The 17236-nt window shown below is 38.1% G+C and overlaps 1 protein-coding gene across 13 annotated transcripts in view; it reads right to left on the reverse strand.

The window, feature by feature from the left end:
- WNK1 (WNK lysine deficient protein kinase 1) overlaps positions 1–17236 on the reverse strand; it is a 128693-nt gene that overhangs the window by 72583 nt on the left and 38874 nt on the right. For all 13 annotated transcript variants that reach the window (XM_061124666.1, XM_061124656.1, XM_061124658.1 and 10 more), the window contains exon 2: positions 1199–1371. In XM_061124666.1, the coding sequence (XP_060980649.1) occupies positions 1199–1371 (173 nt within the window). The remainder of the gene's footprint in view (positions 1–1198; positions 1372–17236) is intronic.

Raw genomic sequence — 17236 nt, forward strand, 5'->3', positions numbered from 1 at the left:
CCTAAATCACAGCTGGCCGAAGTCAGAGCAGGGAGCAGACTCCAACTATGGTCCAGAGCTCTTTCTACTTTACCTCTTGCTGCCTTTGCTATGAGGCTCAGAAATTAAAAGAGATGATGATGGGAAAAGAGAATGTTAAACTTAAAAGAAAAATGCTTAAACACTTAATTGTGTGCAATTAAAGAGAAAATATACTGCATGTGAAGTGGGATGGGGTGTTCTTTTAGGGTGACAAAAATGTTTAGGAACTTGACAGATGTGGTTATACAACACTGTAAATGTAATAAATACCAATGAGTTGTACACCTTAAACAGGACAATTTTATGAAAATTAAAAAAACTACTGTGTACTGACAGAATGACAACCCACTAAGTATTCAAACCAGAAAAAGAATCTCAAGATGAAGATATACATAACTATTACCACACAATTTTCCTTAATTCATTCAAATATTCATCAAGTCTCACGTACAGCACCAGGAGCACAGTCTAAGAAAAGAAATAGACATGTGAATAAGAAGAATCCTGGACAACTTAGAATAAAGATGTTGCCATAAATATTAGAAAAGTTGGAAGGGAAATTAGAATCTGCAGGGGGAGATAATCTGTTGGCTTTTCACATGTCACTTTTATGCATCCACAAGCACGAGCACAGGGGTACACCCAGGAGATACAGAACTACCCACACTTGACCTATCCATATTCCTGGAAGAGGCGATAGGTCTAGCTGTTTGGCTTCAATTTTGATGCTCCTGTGGGAAACTGAATTATCTGTAAAAATGTGCCAACACAATTGGCATTCAATACAAAATTGCAAGGACATAGCAAAAACTGCCCAATATGAAGTGATAAAATAAATCGGTAAAACTTGTCAATAAGCTTCAGCTTCATTTCAACCACTAGAGGGCTACCTTGTCACTTGATTTCTGATCTCTCAGCCACTCAACTTTAGAAACGCCAATCACCATGACTTAAAAAGTAACTAGGCTTACTCTGCGACGTCTCAGTTCATACTTACCAACACATAATTACCAGACCACTTTATACACCAGAGGACCCTGTGAGCAGGGACTGTGCTCCCTTACTAATGCTTCCTCCTTAGGATGCTGGGAAACAACAAGAACTGATAAGGCCTGAAATAAGAGATTCAAGTTCTCTTCTATTTCCTGGTCAGCTTTTCTAACAGTGATAAACTTACGTTTTAAGAGTTCCAGATGTCATCAGTTCAGTCACCAACACAATGCACTTCTTTCCCTTTACTGTGGATTCCCAGGAATCATAGAATCGAACAATATTGGGATGCTGAAGACCCTTTAGCATTTCAGCCTCTTCTTTAAATCGCTGCCTCTCAGACTTTGTTAACTTCCGATCCTATAATCAAAAAGAAAAAGAGAATATGGTTTAAGGTTAGGAGTTTGGGACTAATAGGTATACTACCATATTTAAAACAGATAACCAACAAGGACCTACTGTATAACACAGGGAACTCTGCTCAATATTCTGCAATAAACCAAAAGGGTAAAGAACATGAAAATGAATAGATACATGTATATGTATAACTGAATCACTTTGCTGTATATCTGAAACTAAAAAAAACAAAACAAAAAAAAAACAAAACAGAATATGATTTAAAATAAAAAAAACACACCAAGCCACATAGTCACACATATGCTAAACATGTACTATATTATGACCAACAATGTTAAAATAAAACATCCTAACACTGAAGTTACTAATAATAACTTCATTAGCCTGTTACAAGGAGTGTGAGAACAGGCTAAAGTGTATTTAAGAAAACTCTTGATTATAAAGTCATGCTTGAGATTATTTTGGTATCTTTACGGTTATTGTGTGCTTCAGATACACAGTTCTTAGGTACAGTTAATTCACCAATTCTAATGTAAGTCACCTATTGACAGAGACATGCAATTTAATAATGAAACAAGATTGTATTTTAGAAGTGGTGAGATCTAAATTTCTCAACCTCTCCCCACCAAGAAAATTGAGGGATGACTGTATATGCCTTCACCTCATAGGACTGTTTTAAGAAGTAATCTACTAGGCATGTTTCTATCACATATTTAAAGTGCCTGGCACCTTACAGGTTAATTCACTTCTTATCTGAGATAAATGGAGAAAAGCACTTAATCTGATGTTCTTCCCTTGACAAAGCACCATACACACAAACTCTGCACTGCCCTGTAAATTAAAGTTGAAACTGTCAACTACCAAAGCACGTAATACATATTTTAGCAAACTATTCCAGGCATACAATAACATCATGTGTCTAAACACTAAAGACTTAATGTAAACTCTCCTGTGTAACCAGATGGCCTTTCCCATTGCTACCCTTGAATAACTCTTGGTAAAGAATCTGCCTGCAATGCAGGAGACCCCAGTTTGATTCCTGGGTCAGGAAGATCCATTGGAAAAGGAATAGGCTACCCACTCCAGTACTCTTGGGCTTCTCTTGTGGCTCAGATGGTCAAGAATCTGACTGCAATGCAGGAGACCTGGGTTCGATCCACCAGTACTAGTACCAACTTTCACTACTCCTACTATTACTACTACCCTGATTAGATATTACCATTCCTATCTCAAAATGCCACACTAGGCATTCTTTGAAATTATGCTCGTCATTAGATCTTCTAGGAGATCTTATAAATATATACATTAATAATGCATACTATATATCACAAATTCAAATGGTTTAATAACTATTTTAATACAATTTGTTTTCAATATACTATGTATTTTATTACATGAACTTAAAACATTGTTCTAGCTTTCATTATTTAGCCTTCTGGGGCATAAAAAACTCTGTAAGTACATCTCTTAGGCTAAGCTAGCAGTAGAATTGCTGGATCACAGGGAACAGGTATTAACAGACTGCTTTTCAAAGGGGCCATGCCTGGCACTGCAGTGCTATCCCTAGTCTTGGCCATGACTCCACGTAAAAGTCAAAAGCGACACTGTTAGTTGCTCGGTCTTGCTGGTCTCTGTGACTTCCAAGTAATTCAAGTTCAAATCCTTATCTCATACTTGCATGAACACAGCTCCCAGACCATGAACTCTGAGGGTAAACTTTTTTTCACGTGACTTGGGAAAAACTGTCGTTTCCCTGACTCAGAAACTGAAATTTTCTCTAGTCTGTCTTTATATTAAAGGTGTTGTTCCTCTTTAGGGCTTCCCAGGTGGCACTAGCAGTAAAGAACCCCCTGTCAAGGCAGGAAATTAAAGAGACATGGGTTTGATCCCTGAGTCAGGAAGATCCCCTGGAGGAGGGCATGGCAACCCACTCCAGTATTCATGCCTGGAGAATCCTAAGGACAGAAAAGCCTGGTGGGCTACAATCCATGGGGTCACAAAGACAGACACGACTGAAGTGACTTAGCACATATGTACCTCTTTAAGCAATAAGTTTACTGGATCTCAGTTCCAATACCTGCTTGGGCTTGAGATATATCTGCTCTTGGGGAGATGATAAAACCATCAGTTCAGTTCAGTCATGTCCAACTCTTTCTGATCCCATGGACTGTAGCATGCCAGGCCTCCCTGTCCATCACCAACTCCTGGAGTTTACTCAAACTCATGTCCATTGAGTTGATGATACCATCCAACCACCTCGTCCTCTGTCGTCCCCTTCTCCTCCCACCTTCAATCTTTCCCAGCATCAGGGTCTTTTCAAGTGAGTCACTTCTTCACATCAGGTGGCCAAAGTATTGGAGTTTCAGCTTCACGAACATCAGTCCTTCCAATGAATATTCAGGACTGATTTCCTTCAGGATTGACTGGTTGGATCTCCATACAGTCCAAGGGACTCTCAAGAGTCTTCACCACCACAGTTCAAAAGCATCAATTCTTTGGCACTCAGCTTTCTTTATAGTCTAACTCTCTCTCGCATCCATACATGACTACTGGAAAAACCATAGTCTTGACTAGATGGACCTTTGTTGGCAAAGTAATGTCTCTGCTTTCTAATATGCTGTCTAGGTTTGACATTGCTTTTCTTCCAAGGAGTGCCTTTTAATTTCATGGCTGCACTCACCACCTGCAGTGATTTTGGAGCCCCCCAAAATAGTCTGCCACTATTTCCCCATCTATTTCCCATGAAGTGATGGGACCAGATGCCATGATCTTAGTTTTCTGAATGTTGAGCTTTAAGCCAACTTTTTCACTCTCCTCTTTCACTTTGATCAAGAGGCTCTTTAGTTCTTCTTTGCTTTCTGCCATAAGGGTGGTGTCATCTGCATATCTGAGGTTATTTGTATTTCTCCCGGCAATCTTGGCTCCAGCTTGTGCTTCATCCAGCCCAGCGTTTCTCATGATGTACTCTGCATATAAGTTGAATAAGGAGGGTGACAATACACAGCCTTGACGTGCTCCTTTTCCTATTTGGAACCATGTCCAGTTCTAACTATTGCTTTCTGACCTGCACACAGATTTCTCAAGAGGCAGGTCAGGTAATCTGGTATTCCCAGCTCTTTCAGAATTTTTCACAGTTTATTGTGATCCACACAATCAAAGGCCTTGGCATAGTCAATAAAGCAGAAATAGGTGTTTTTCTGGAACTCTCCTGCTTTTTCGATGATCCAACAGTTGGCGGCAATTTGATCTCTGGTTTCTCTGCCTTTTCTAAAACCAGCTTGAACCTCTGGAAGTTCATGGTTCACGTACTGTTGGAGCCTGGCTTGGAGAATTTTGAGCATTACTTTGCTAGTGTGTGAGATGAGTGCAATTGTGTGGTAGTTGGAACATTCTTTGGCACTGCCTTTCTTTGGGATTGGAATGAAACCTGACCTTTTCCAGTCCTGTGGCCACTGCTGAGTTTTCCAAATTTGGCGGCATATTGAGTGCAGCACTTTCACAGCATCATCTTTTAGGATTTGAAATAGCTCAACTGGAATTCCATCACCTCCACTAGCTTTGTTTGTAGTGATGCTTCCTAAGGCCCACTTGACTTCACATTCCAGCATGTCTGGCTCTAGGTGAATGATCACACCATCATGATTACCTGAGTCGTGAAGATCTTTTTTGTATAGTTCTTCTGTGTATTCTTGCCACCTCTTCTTAATATCTTCTGCTTCTGTTAGGTTCATCTCATTTCTGTCCTTTATTGATCCCATCTTTGCATGAAATGTTCCCTTGGTATTTCTAATTTTCTTGAAGAGATCTCTAGTCTTTCCCGTTCTACTGTTTTCCTCTATTTCTTTGCACTGATCACTGAGGAAGGCTTTTTTATCTCTCTTGGCTATTCTTTGGAACTCTGCACTCAAATGGGTATATCTTTCCTTTTAAACCACGCCTCTTAGTCAACAAGACTGGCAACTGTCCCAGAAAAAACCCAGTGTCAATTCACACTTTTCCTACTCTGGTTTCTAGTTTCTTCTTAGTTTTTAAACCCTGGAAATCATCCTGACATCCCCACAAGCTCAACTATGCATTTAAAAGGATAGAATTTTTAGTTTTTAAAGGATAGGATTTAGTTTTTCTCATTAAAATGCTCAAAGTATCTGGTATTATACAGTAGGAAGAATTTTCAGCTTGTTTCGTTTTCCATTACTGACAATAGGGTTTCTTAATGTATGTTTTATTAAAAAAATATTGTTTACTATATATTCTTACACGTCCTCATTTCAAGAAACTATTCAAAAAAGAAAACCTAGATCCCCTGTTGCCATTACTGCTGAATTATGAAAACTGAAAGAGATTGTAACGTTAATCTACTCTCAGAACAATCAGAAGACTAATCACACATGAGCCAAATGAATTATAATATTCTATCTACCATTAAGTGATATTTAATTTTTATACTTTTTTTTTTCATATATAGTCTACTACTTGTCTTGATGTCTTGATAAGTACTCTTATTTTCTGAGGCATGCAACATTCACTTCAGTTTTAGCAATTATTCCATCTCTTCATAAATGGTTAATTAAATTTTAAATACTTGAGCACCCTGTGTCAGGCAATAGGATACAACAAACATAAGAGACAAGTTTCCTGCTAGTCCAGACCTTCCAATGTAAGAGGAAAAGGCATTAACTTTATTAGATATTAAAAAGAGAAAATATTTTTATTTGTATTTATAAAACGAGTACTTCAAGAGCAAGTACTCGATATAAGACCCAACTCTGTGTGCACAAGCTAGTGTTGGCCCCCACCATCAGCAGGCTACCCTAAGGACTGAGATCATGGGCATGAAGCTCTAGTTTTATAATACTTGAAATGCTTAAGACTGAAAGAGTCTGCAGAAAGTGCTAAAGGCAAACTTGGAAATGCAGGATACAGACTGGAGGCAAGGAGGCTCAGAACTTTAATAACAGTGAGCTACGAGATTTAAACTTATTTACTTAAATTTGTTTATTCAACCAGAGTTTAGAGCTTCTGGAAAGTGTATCATTTACAGTAGACTACTGCAGCTGAAACTTGGAATTTACATTGTACAGGATAAGGTAGTTTACAGTACTTAATAGTAAACAAAATGTTTTCTCTCAACTGGTATAGCCAGAAACTCACTAGAGGTTAACCAAGACTGTAGCATAATCACTCTACATTGTTACTTAAATTTTAATTTAAAATCTACATAAAGATTGTTTCTATGATATTCACAAGTGTTTTAACCTATACAAGGTTTGCAAACCTTTTCTGCAGAAAACTCAAACCAAAGTAATTTATTCATGTCTTTCTCTACTGCCACCATCCTATTTCATTCAAGCCGTCAGGATCTCTGCCCGGATTTCTGCAGTAAACCTACTAGCTGTTTCCACACGCCTAATCTTGTTACCCCCATACAATGTGTTTTCCACTCTGTCCAAATGCAGTCAGAATATCTTAATGTCAATTTAATCAATTCTATGGTATGCCCACTTCATTGATTCTTAGAAATGTCATTTTCCACACTTTTAACATCTCTGAAATTAGAGTGCATCATATAATTGGAATCTTAGACTCAGTGAAGTACTATATGTCATAATCCTGTTTAAAACTCTCTAATAGCTTTCTGCAGCCTTTAGGATAAAGGTGGAAAACCCCTATGACCTACGAGGTCCCACACAATACAATCCTTGCCCACTAGTAGAGCCTTATTTCTTGTCACTCTCACATGCTTCTTCCCATTCGGGTCGCTCACACATGCTTCCTTCTATACAGGATGCCCTTCCATGGACCTTTCATGCCTGGTTAATGTCCAGCCATTCCCACAGGGATAGAACTGTTGACTGCCCCGCACTCTAGGTTAAATCATCCCCTCCCACCTATCTGTACAGTGACATGAACTATGTATATGCCTCTTTCAGAGCTTAGTCACAAAGTACTATTATAGTGAGGCTTATTCTAAAAGCAGTGACAAAATGTTTTTTCAGTGTTCTATCTTTAGCATCTGATAACCTAGCATTGTTCAACTGCCATGTGTTAAATGAATTCATGAATGTGCTTTCCAAAAAAAAAAAGTGTGTGTGCTTCCCGCCCCCCCGGCCAAAAAAGTGTGTGTACATTCTTAACAAGTAGTTAGCACTTCCTAAGGAATAAAAGAAATTCTTACGACTTAAAAGAAAGGTAAGGATTAAATTTGGGCCTCTGAGACTCAGTAACTTAACACAACTCAAACATTACAGCCAATCTGCAAAGGTCAAGGCTGCCACCATTTTGATTTTTAAAAGGATTTGTTAAAAGCCATTGTAAAGTCTGCCAACTACTCACTTATAGGAAAATATAAAAGAGGGGCAGGCGTGCTAGTAACCAAACAGGGACTTCTTCCTTGACAAAAATCTACAATCCATTTTCTTCTACAGAATAAATACACTGAATGCAACTTTTACCTAATTTTGCCTCAAAGTCATCTATACTGTAAATGGAGACTATTTTATGTGTCTGTTATAGATTTTTATCCTCCCTGAAAGCTATTGATGACTTATTTTAAGGGAACCTTGCTTTAAGTCTTTAACATTAGAAATATGAGTAAAGGACTTCCCTGGTGATCTAGAGGTTAAGAATCCACCTTGCAATGCAGGGAACATTGGTATGATTCCTGATCCAGGAAGATTTCTACATCCCGTGGAGCAACTAAGCCCGTAAGCCACAATTACTGAGAGCACCTGCAGCAACTACTGAGCCAGCACCTAATAACTACTAAAGCCCTCAGGCCCTAGAGCCTGTGCTCTGCAACAAGAGAAGCCACCACAATGAGAAGACCACACACCATAAAGCAGCCCCTACTTGCTGCAACTAGAGAAAAGCTCATGTGCAGCAATGTAACACTCACTACACCCAAAAATTAGTATCAATTCAGTTCAGTCGCTCAGTTGTGTCCGACTCCTTGCGACCCCATGAACCGCAGCACGCCAGGCCTCCCTGTCCATCACCAAATCCCAGAGTTCACCCAAACCCATGTCCATTGAGTCAGAGATGTCATCCAACCATCTCATCCTCTGTCGTCCCCTTTTCCTCCTGCCTTCAATCTTTCCCAGGATCAGGGTCTTTTCAAATCAGTCAGCTCTTCGCATCAGGTGGCCAAAGTATTGAAGTTTCAGTTTCAACATCAGTCCTTCCAATGAACACCCAGGGCTGATCTCCTTTAGGATGGACTGGTTGGATCTCCTCGCAGTCCAAGGGACTCACAAGAGTCTTCTTCAACACCACAGTTCAAAAGCATCAATAAATACAGAGTAAATTAAAACAACAACAACAACTATGAAAACAGATCACCAACTAAGTAGGGAAAAAGCCCTGCCAAGTAATTTGGTGTTTCTTTAAATCATCTGTTAACTTGTTCTATCTATAAGACTTCTTAATCTAGGACAATTTCATATCTCAGAGAATTACACTATTTTAGCACCCACAAGAATTTGTAAAACAATGTAAAAGAGATCAAAACTAACATAAGCACACAGACCATAAGAACACCTGGGGCTTTTTAATTAATATTTGTCAAGTGTTTGCTATTTACACTAACTGAAGAGTAAAACTGGTTGTTTTACTTCTGTTCCCATTCTCAGAAAACCCATAGATATTAGGAAATACTTTAAACAGATGAACAGACTCAGAAATTTAGTGTCTTCTTCAAATTCACAATGAGAAGCAGAAGCACAAATTAAATGAAGATTTGATTCATAGCTCATGTTCCATTCACTAAACTAGACAAATATATCTTAATTTTTATATAGCTCCTAGAACATTTATCTTCTCAGAAGAGCCATGTTGATATTTGTTATTAACTAGGGATCACTAAAAAGAACTAGGAACTTTACTAAATTATAAAGTATAGTTGAAGGCAAAATAAGAGTATATATTGTTTAAATACTATCATTTGTCAAACATAACAAAAAAGAAGTAGACTCACAGATACAGAGAACACACTCATGGTTACCAGTGGGGGAGGGGGCCAATATGGCATGGGGGGGCGGGAAGTACAAACTACTGGGTATATCACAGGCTACATAGATGTGTTGTACAACACAGGAAATAGTCAATATTTTGTAATAACTGTAAATGGACTGTAACCTTTAAAAGTTGTATTAAAAAAAAAGACTTGGACACTTTAAAAAAAACATTGTTAAGTGACAATCAAATTATCATGAAGTCAATGGTAAAATTTATTTTTTATTTTTTGGCCACACCATGCAGCATGTGACATCTTAGTTCCCTGACCAGGGATTGAACTCAAGGCCCCTGCATTAGGAGCAGAGTCTTAACCACTGGGGAAGTCCCTCTTTTTAACTTTAAGTATCAAAGAAAATTTTGAGCAGATTACCACAGCTGTTGCTTTTTGGCATCTTCTTCTCCAACATTATCAAACTGGGTATTTCTGGGAGCTTGATACACTATCCCTACTGCAACACTCATTACCTTCGGTGTAAATGAGAGCTGATGCAGCTAACCCACTCTATTCATTTCATTCATTTCTTTCCACCTACATAAAATTGTTTTGACAGGCTAAATGAACAAAACCAAGGATCACTGTCACATGACCTCCCATAACATGCACAGTTCCAGGCAGCTAAGGGGCGGAGGTGGGGAGCCTAACAACAACTGAAACAATTGTTCATCTCAGTGCCATCCAAATAACAGTGCTCAGGAGATTTGCTGATGCAATTTCTTCTTGGGTGAGAAATGCAATGTATAATGGCTTAAAGCAATTTGACATCTTCAGTTCCTTGCTTTGTATATTTTAAACATCCTCTGGGGGCATTTTCTCATCCCTAAATTTCAGTATTCTCTAAAAAGGCAATCCTATGCCTTCCTATTGATTATTTTATCAGCCCCAGAAACAAACCTTCCAAACAAATTGCTTAACTGAAAGAGTGAGCTTGATTTTCATAAAATCAGAAATATTTCTTTTATTAGTTAATTAACATCTGTACCCCCAGAAAATTTGACACTTGAGACTTATTAACATTTAAACTTCTATTGCATTTTTTAACAATATTCAAAATTTTACTACTAAAATAAGAACACATATGATAAGTCTACACATCAAAATATGGGTGGAGAGTAGTGTCTGGAACTCCTTGATTAGAATATTTGAGGTCAATATTGGAGTCCTCCCTCTTTATCATTATCTGCACCACACTGACTTCGCAAAGACCTGAGCACGTATTCCATCTTTTACAGTGATACTAATTGTTGGGTGTTGGAATATGGAAATAAAAACTTGTTTTCAGGCATAGAGAACAGCAGTTTGAACCACTGTTTGGGCCCATGCAGCATGGGTTCCAGTAAGTATTTACCAAAAATTTAAAAGAATTATTCTGTATTTTGAAAGAAAGTTATCACATAAAGTTTTCATGTAAATGACTAAGTCCAGATTCTTCTCTCTTATAGGCCTTCATGGTCTAAAATAACAATTCAAAGATAGTAGAAAAGTATTTTGTACTCCTAAAGACGTCTATCTACTAAATACTTTGCTTTTTAACTACAGGTAACATATTCTTCTTGAAAATCCCCAAATAATCAGACTTAAGGCTTGAAGGCTTGAGGAAAGGTGGGGAAAATAACTAATAGAAGCAAAATAAGGATGCTCATGCAAAAACTCTTAACTGTTAACAACAACAAAGATTAATAGGGCTTTTAAAGTGTTGTGAAATACCATGTGAAAATTAAACCTGAGTTTTACATGGCCAAATCTACAGAGTAAAGCCATGGTGGCTCAGTGGTAAAGAACCTGCCTGCAATGCAGGAGACACGGGTTTGATCCCTGGGTCGGAAAGATCCCCTGGAGGAGGAAATGACAACCTACTCCAGTATTCTTGTCTACGAAATCTCATAGCCAGAGAAGCCTGGCTGACTATAGTTCATGGAGTCACAAGAGTCAGACACAACTGAGCAACTAAACAACAAACTCCTTCTACAAATTTCATTATGACCTTCCAATATGATACCCTTAGGAACAGGGTCTATCCTGTAGAGAAGAGAGTCTATTTGAATTTTCCTCAATAGGTCAACAGCTAGATTAAAAAAAAAAAAAAAAGGTCATCAAAAGAAGAGCAGAAAAGAACCTAGCTGTTCTAACTCCTCCTCCACCGCTCCCTTCTCCCTCTGGCTCATCTTAATTCGCATTTTATTTTCTTACAAAACATTCTCTGTTTCAAAGCAGGAAGAAAAAATAATCTACTTACACAAGAAAGTCTAGAGTGCTCTCTCAAACCAGACTTGTGCTAATTTATTTAGTTCTACCACTAAGCATCCTCCACTTCACCCCAAATCTGGGCCACAAATAAGTAAATGTGGGGCTTCAGATTCTCACCACCCTTCTCTTTTCAGAGGCACAAAACCAAAAGGAAATTAAAAATATCTAAAGCCTGGTACATATAGAAAGCTTTATGTTAAGGCTAAAAAATATAGCAGATACTTGTAATAGCTGAACCACAAAAGAGGAAACATATTTAGTCCTATCAGAAAATAGCTATTTTCACTAAATGACTTACAATATCTATTGTTTATAATACAGCAAAATTCAGAACACTACCTAGTCTCATAAAAAGATTTCATTGAGATAAATCATATTTATCTGAATGTGAATGCAGTTAATTGAGAGGGCTAAATTCCAACTGTTATAGGGTAGGAACTTATTCTAAAACTTTCTAAGCAAAGAAAAGAAGGCCAAGGGGGGGTCAAGGAGAGTTGAAGGTGGATGCCAAGATCAAAAAACTCTTGATTATTTACAGGAAGAAAATTTTACACTTCAGAGACAGAAGTTACTCTGCAATGGATATCGAAAACAAAGTCCAAATGAAACAGGGTTGATGAATGGTCACCAAGGGAGAGACCAACAAAACAAAAACTTAGTGGGTCATCCTGCTAAGAATTGGCCAGCATGGGAACTTAAATGTGGTAGGTACACATCACAAAACAGCCAGAGTCGCATCACAGAATTCAGAGTCTGATATCCAAACTGTTTTGTTTTGTTCAGGAAAGAAGTCAATAAAATAAAGTCCAATATATAAGAACATGGGCTTCCCTGATGGCTTAGTGATAAAGAATCTACCTGCAATGCAAGAAACCCAGGTTCCATCCCTGGGTTAGGAAGATCCCCTGGAGAAGGAAATGGCAACCCACTCCAGTATTCTTGCCTGGTAGATCCCATGGAGAGAGGAGCCTGGTACAGTCCATGGGGTCACAAAGAGCCAGACACAACTAAGCATATAAGAATACAATGCAGGAGCTTTTCTGTGTTCCTGACAAGATATTAACCCAAGAAAATAAGAACAAAGAAAAAAAACTTTTAATTAAAAAAAGGAGAGAAGACTCTAACATAGCCATTCATATGAACTTTTAAATACTTATACACCCTCTTTTCTTCTAAATTCTTCTCATTAGCTCAGCCTTAACCTTTCTCTTTACCATACCCACTTCAGGGGCAGTGAATAAATATTTCAGCTTTCCAAGGAAACTCAAAAGTACAGACAGCAGTAAGATTTGAAGAGTAAGGAATGAAAAACAAAATCAGGAAGCCTGATTTGCACAGGTACATCCAGCTTTAGAGTTTTATATGGAGAATGAATACTTGATATCCTCATGCTTCTCAAGGTCAGACTATTTTAATGTACTGTTTTACTAATTCTGGAGTACAAATTATTATTTACAAACGTCTACTGCACATTTTACCGTCAAAAACTCAATGTATCTCCTACTCTACAAAGTTTCTTCCACAAATCAGCTTATCCACTTTAATTTCCCTGTTTCTCTTTGTCTTTCCAAGTAGTAAAGGTGGAATCTCCTGCAATCTCTGAAATTTCATCATTTTCCACATTTCATTTACATTATTGTAACCCAGTAAAAGGTACAACTATGTCCTATCAAAATAACTATTGCCTAATTACACATTTTTCCACCTCATTCTATTCTTCAGATTCACATGTTCTCCAAAACACTTTTTAATCACACCAAGCTCCCTGCTCTGAAATAGTGAGTGTAAAATTAGCCAATTTTGCCTCATTACAAGAATCTTCTGTGGTATTCATAGCCAAGAATTTTCAGGCACTGCTCTCACCCTAGTGAATCAATCAACAGGGGAAAGAATTTCTTAACGACCACTAAGTTTGGGAAACCCTCAGGTACACCAAATCCATATTCCAAAGCCACTCAGATCCAACTTTTCTTCCACACTTTCCAAAACAACCCATACAGGTAGGAATGAATCCTGTAATCTCACACAGCATACTCCTCTCTTTTTCTGCACTTCTGTAACTAAGAAACTGCCATGAATTTTCTTGCTGTAAAATGCAAACATCCTTCTTGACTAAGTTATTCTGAGGAATCAACGTACTGCATGCAAACTTTTAAAACTGTGAAAATCATTACACGAAAGAACAGAATCTTTATGTCAGATACTCCATTCACAGGGATTTACCCCTCTCTATATAGTCCTGAATATAATCCACATTTGGCCAGTTTTACACTGCAGTGGAACAGACTACTGAAGAAGTCATCTGGAGAAGTTAGCATTTCCTTAATTTGGGACCACAAGAAATATCAGGAATGGGTAAAAGAATTCTGGAATCTGAAGTCAAGTAGACCCTAAGAAGCATCACGACGAACAAAGCTAGTGGAGGTGATGGAACTGAATTCCAGTTGAGCTATTTCAAATCCTAAAAGATGGTGCTGTGAAAGTGCTGCACTCAATATGCCAGCAAATTTGGAAAACTCAGCAGTGGCCACAGGACTGGAAAAGGTCAGTTTTCATTCCAATCTCAAAGAAAGGCAATGCCAAAGAGTGTTCCAACTACCACACAATTGCACTCATCTCACACACTAGCAAAGTAATGCTCAAAATTCTCCAAGCCAGGCTTCAACAGTACGTGAACTGTGAACTTCCAGAGGTTCAAGCTGGATTTAGAAAAGGCAGAAGAACCAAACTGTCAACATCCGATGGATCACTGAAAAAGCAAGAGAGTTCCAGAAAAATATCTACTTCTTTATTGACTACACCAAAGCCTTTGACTGTGTGGATCACAACAAACTGTGGATTATTCTTCAAGAGATGGGAATACCAGACCACCTGACCTGCCTCCTGAGAAATCTGTATGCAGGTCAAGAATCAACAGTGAGAACTGGACAGGGAACAACAGACTGGTTCAAAATTGGGAAAGGAGTACGTCAAAGCTGTATATTGTCACCATGCTTACTTAACTTACATGCAGAGTACATTATGTGAAATGCTGGGCTGGATGAAGCACAGGCTGGAGTCAAGATTGCCGGGAGAAATATCAATAACCTCAGATACGCAGATGACACCACCCTTATGGCAGAAAGCAAAGAAGAACTAAAGAGCCTCTTGATGAAAGTGAAAGAGGAGAGTGAAAAAGTTAGCTTAAAAGTCAACATTCAGAAAACTAAGATCACAGCATCTGGTCCCATCACTTCAAGCCAAAGAGATGGGGAAACAATGGAAACAGTGACAGACTTTATTTTGGGGGGCTCCAAAATCACTGCAGATGGTGACTGCAGCCATGAAATTAAAAGATGCTTGCTCCTTGGAAGAAAAGCTATGACCAAACTAGACAGCATATTAAAAGGTCTGTCTAGTCAAAGCTATGGTTTTTCCAGTAGTCATGTATGATGTGACGATTGGACTATAAGGAAAGCTGAACATTGGAGAACTGATGCTTTTGAACGGGAGCGTTGGAGAAGACTCTTGAGAGTCCCTTGGACTGCAAGGAGATCAAACCAGTCCACCCTAAAGGAAATCAGTCCTGAATATTCACTAGAAGGATTGATGCTGAAGCTGAAACTCCATCCAATACTTTGGCCACCTGATGCAAAGAACTGATTCATTTGAAAAAGACTCTGATTCTGGGAAAGAGTGAAGGCAGGAGGAGAAGGGGACAGCAGAGGATGAGCTGGTTGGATGGTATCACTGACTCGATGGACGTAAGTTTGAGCAAGCTCCAGGAGTTGGTGAAGGACAGGGAAACCTGGCATACTGCAGTCATGGGATCATGAAGAGTCGGACACGACTGAGTGACTGAAGAGAACTGAAAAGAATTCTGTGCTCTGACTTAAGACAATGAATTACAAATTTATATACATATGAGAGTGAAAGTGTTAGTCGGACTCTTGGTGACCCCATGGACTATAGCCCACCAGACTCCTCTGTCCATGGGATTCTCCAGACAAAACACTGGAGTGGCTTGCCATTTCCTTCTCCAGGGGATCTTCCTGATCCAGGGATCAATCCCAGGTCTCCTGCATTGCAGGCAGATTCTTTACTGTCTGAGCTATGGGTTTCCCAAGTTATATATGTATATTCTGGCTCAACTAGTTGAACAAAAGATTTCTAAAGGCAGTTTGCTTTTTTAATTACATTAGCAACCAGATGATAACTAAGTGGCAATTTATAAATTCAAGTCATTGTTAATTTTGTTAATAAATTAAGTTTGGCTGTTAGCAGGTTGGCATGCCCTAAAATGTCAGCAAATTTCCCAATTAGTTACTCTGAATTCCTCTGGCAGTTAAAGGGAGTATTTCTGCAGTTATCATTTGTAATTAAAAAGACATTCTCATAGGAATAAAGTATTTATCAAGTAAGACTGCAATAATAAACATTAATTTTATTTCAGTTTAATTTGCAAAACTGAAAGTATATTTTGATTTTATAGTTGTATAAGATCTATAAAGCACAAGGAATATATATAGTTTTCTACTTATGCAAATAATATGTTAATAATTTAAGTTAACTTCAAACCCATTTGGAGGCTACCATAGAAACAAAAAACAAAAACAACTTAGAAATGTAAGTGTTAGCAAAAATACAGAGAAACTGGAACCTTTGGGTATTACTGATAGAAATGTAAAATGGTACAGCCACTGTGGAAAAGTCTGGCAAGTTTACTCAAAAATCTAAACACAGAATTACCATATAATCCAGCAATTCCACCTCTAGGTTTATATCCAAAGAAACTGAAGTTGAGACTCACACAGATAACAACTTTTATACCACTATTCACTGCAACAGTATTCACAGTAGACAAAATGTGAAAACCCAACTGTCCATCAACAGTGTAATGGAAAACAAAACCTGGTAAACATGTAAAATGGAATACTATTGAACCAAATAAAACTGTCAGATTTGTCAGTCATAATGGCTGAATACAGACAGTCGTATGAGTCAATCTAATGTATGACTGAATTATTTTCCTTTTCGTGTCTTCTCCCAGCAGTTTGGTAGGTACCTTATTTAATTCTATCAGAGTTTCCTTTCATTTGTCCAACAACATTCTTCACCTTACATCTAGAGTCAGGCTCTCTGGAGTGCCTTACAGTGAGTTTAAACCATGTTTACCACCTTCCTTACCTCTTCTTGCTACAGTTATCTGGAGATTGACTAGTGCTTCCTTTTTGATTCCATAGATTATTCATCACAAATTCCCTTTACAGCCATGTTTACATTTTTAACAACTTCATTTATACTGTCAGTCATTATAAAACGGCTTCAATTCTTGATGCCTTAAGTCCTGTTTCAATACTCTACTTCCTTTAAATAGTACATGCCATGGTCTTCTGGGAGTCTGACTTTGGATCTTTAGTATTAATAAATAACTGTATTTTTCCACATAGACATTTATAAGCTGCCCTTCTTCCAAATCTTTAGAGTTCAATTATTGTGCTAGATTCTGTCTAAGATGTGTATGTGTTGGTTTTTGATAAGAATGAAGTAATGAGTTCTGTCTGTATGCAAAGAACTTTTTTAACTCAGAAAAATCATCTTCTAGGCTATCAATTATTGGTCCCTTTAGAA

This window comes from Dama dama, chromosome 22 (assembly GCF_033118175.1).
Source record: "Dama dama isolate Ldn47 chromosome 22, ASM3311817v1, whole genome shotgun sequence".
Lineage (NCBI taxonomy): Eukaryota > Metazoa > Chordata > Mammalia > Artiodactyla > Cervidae > Dama > Dama dama.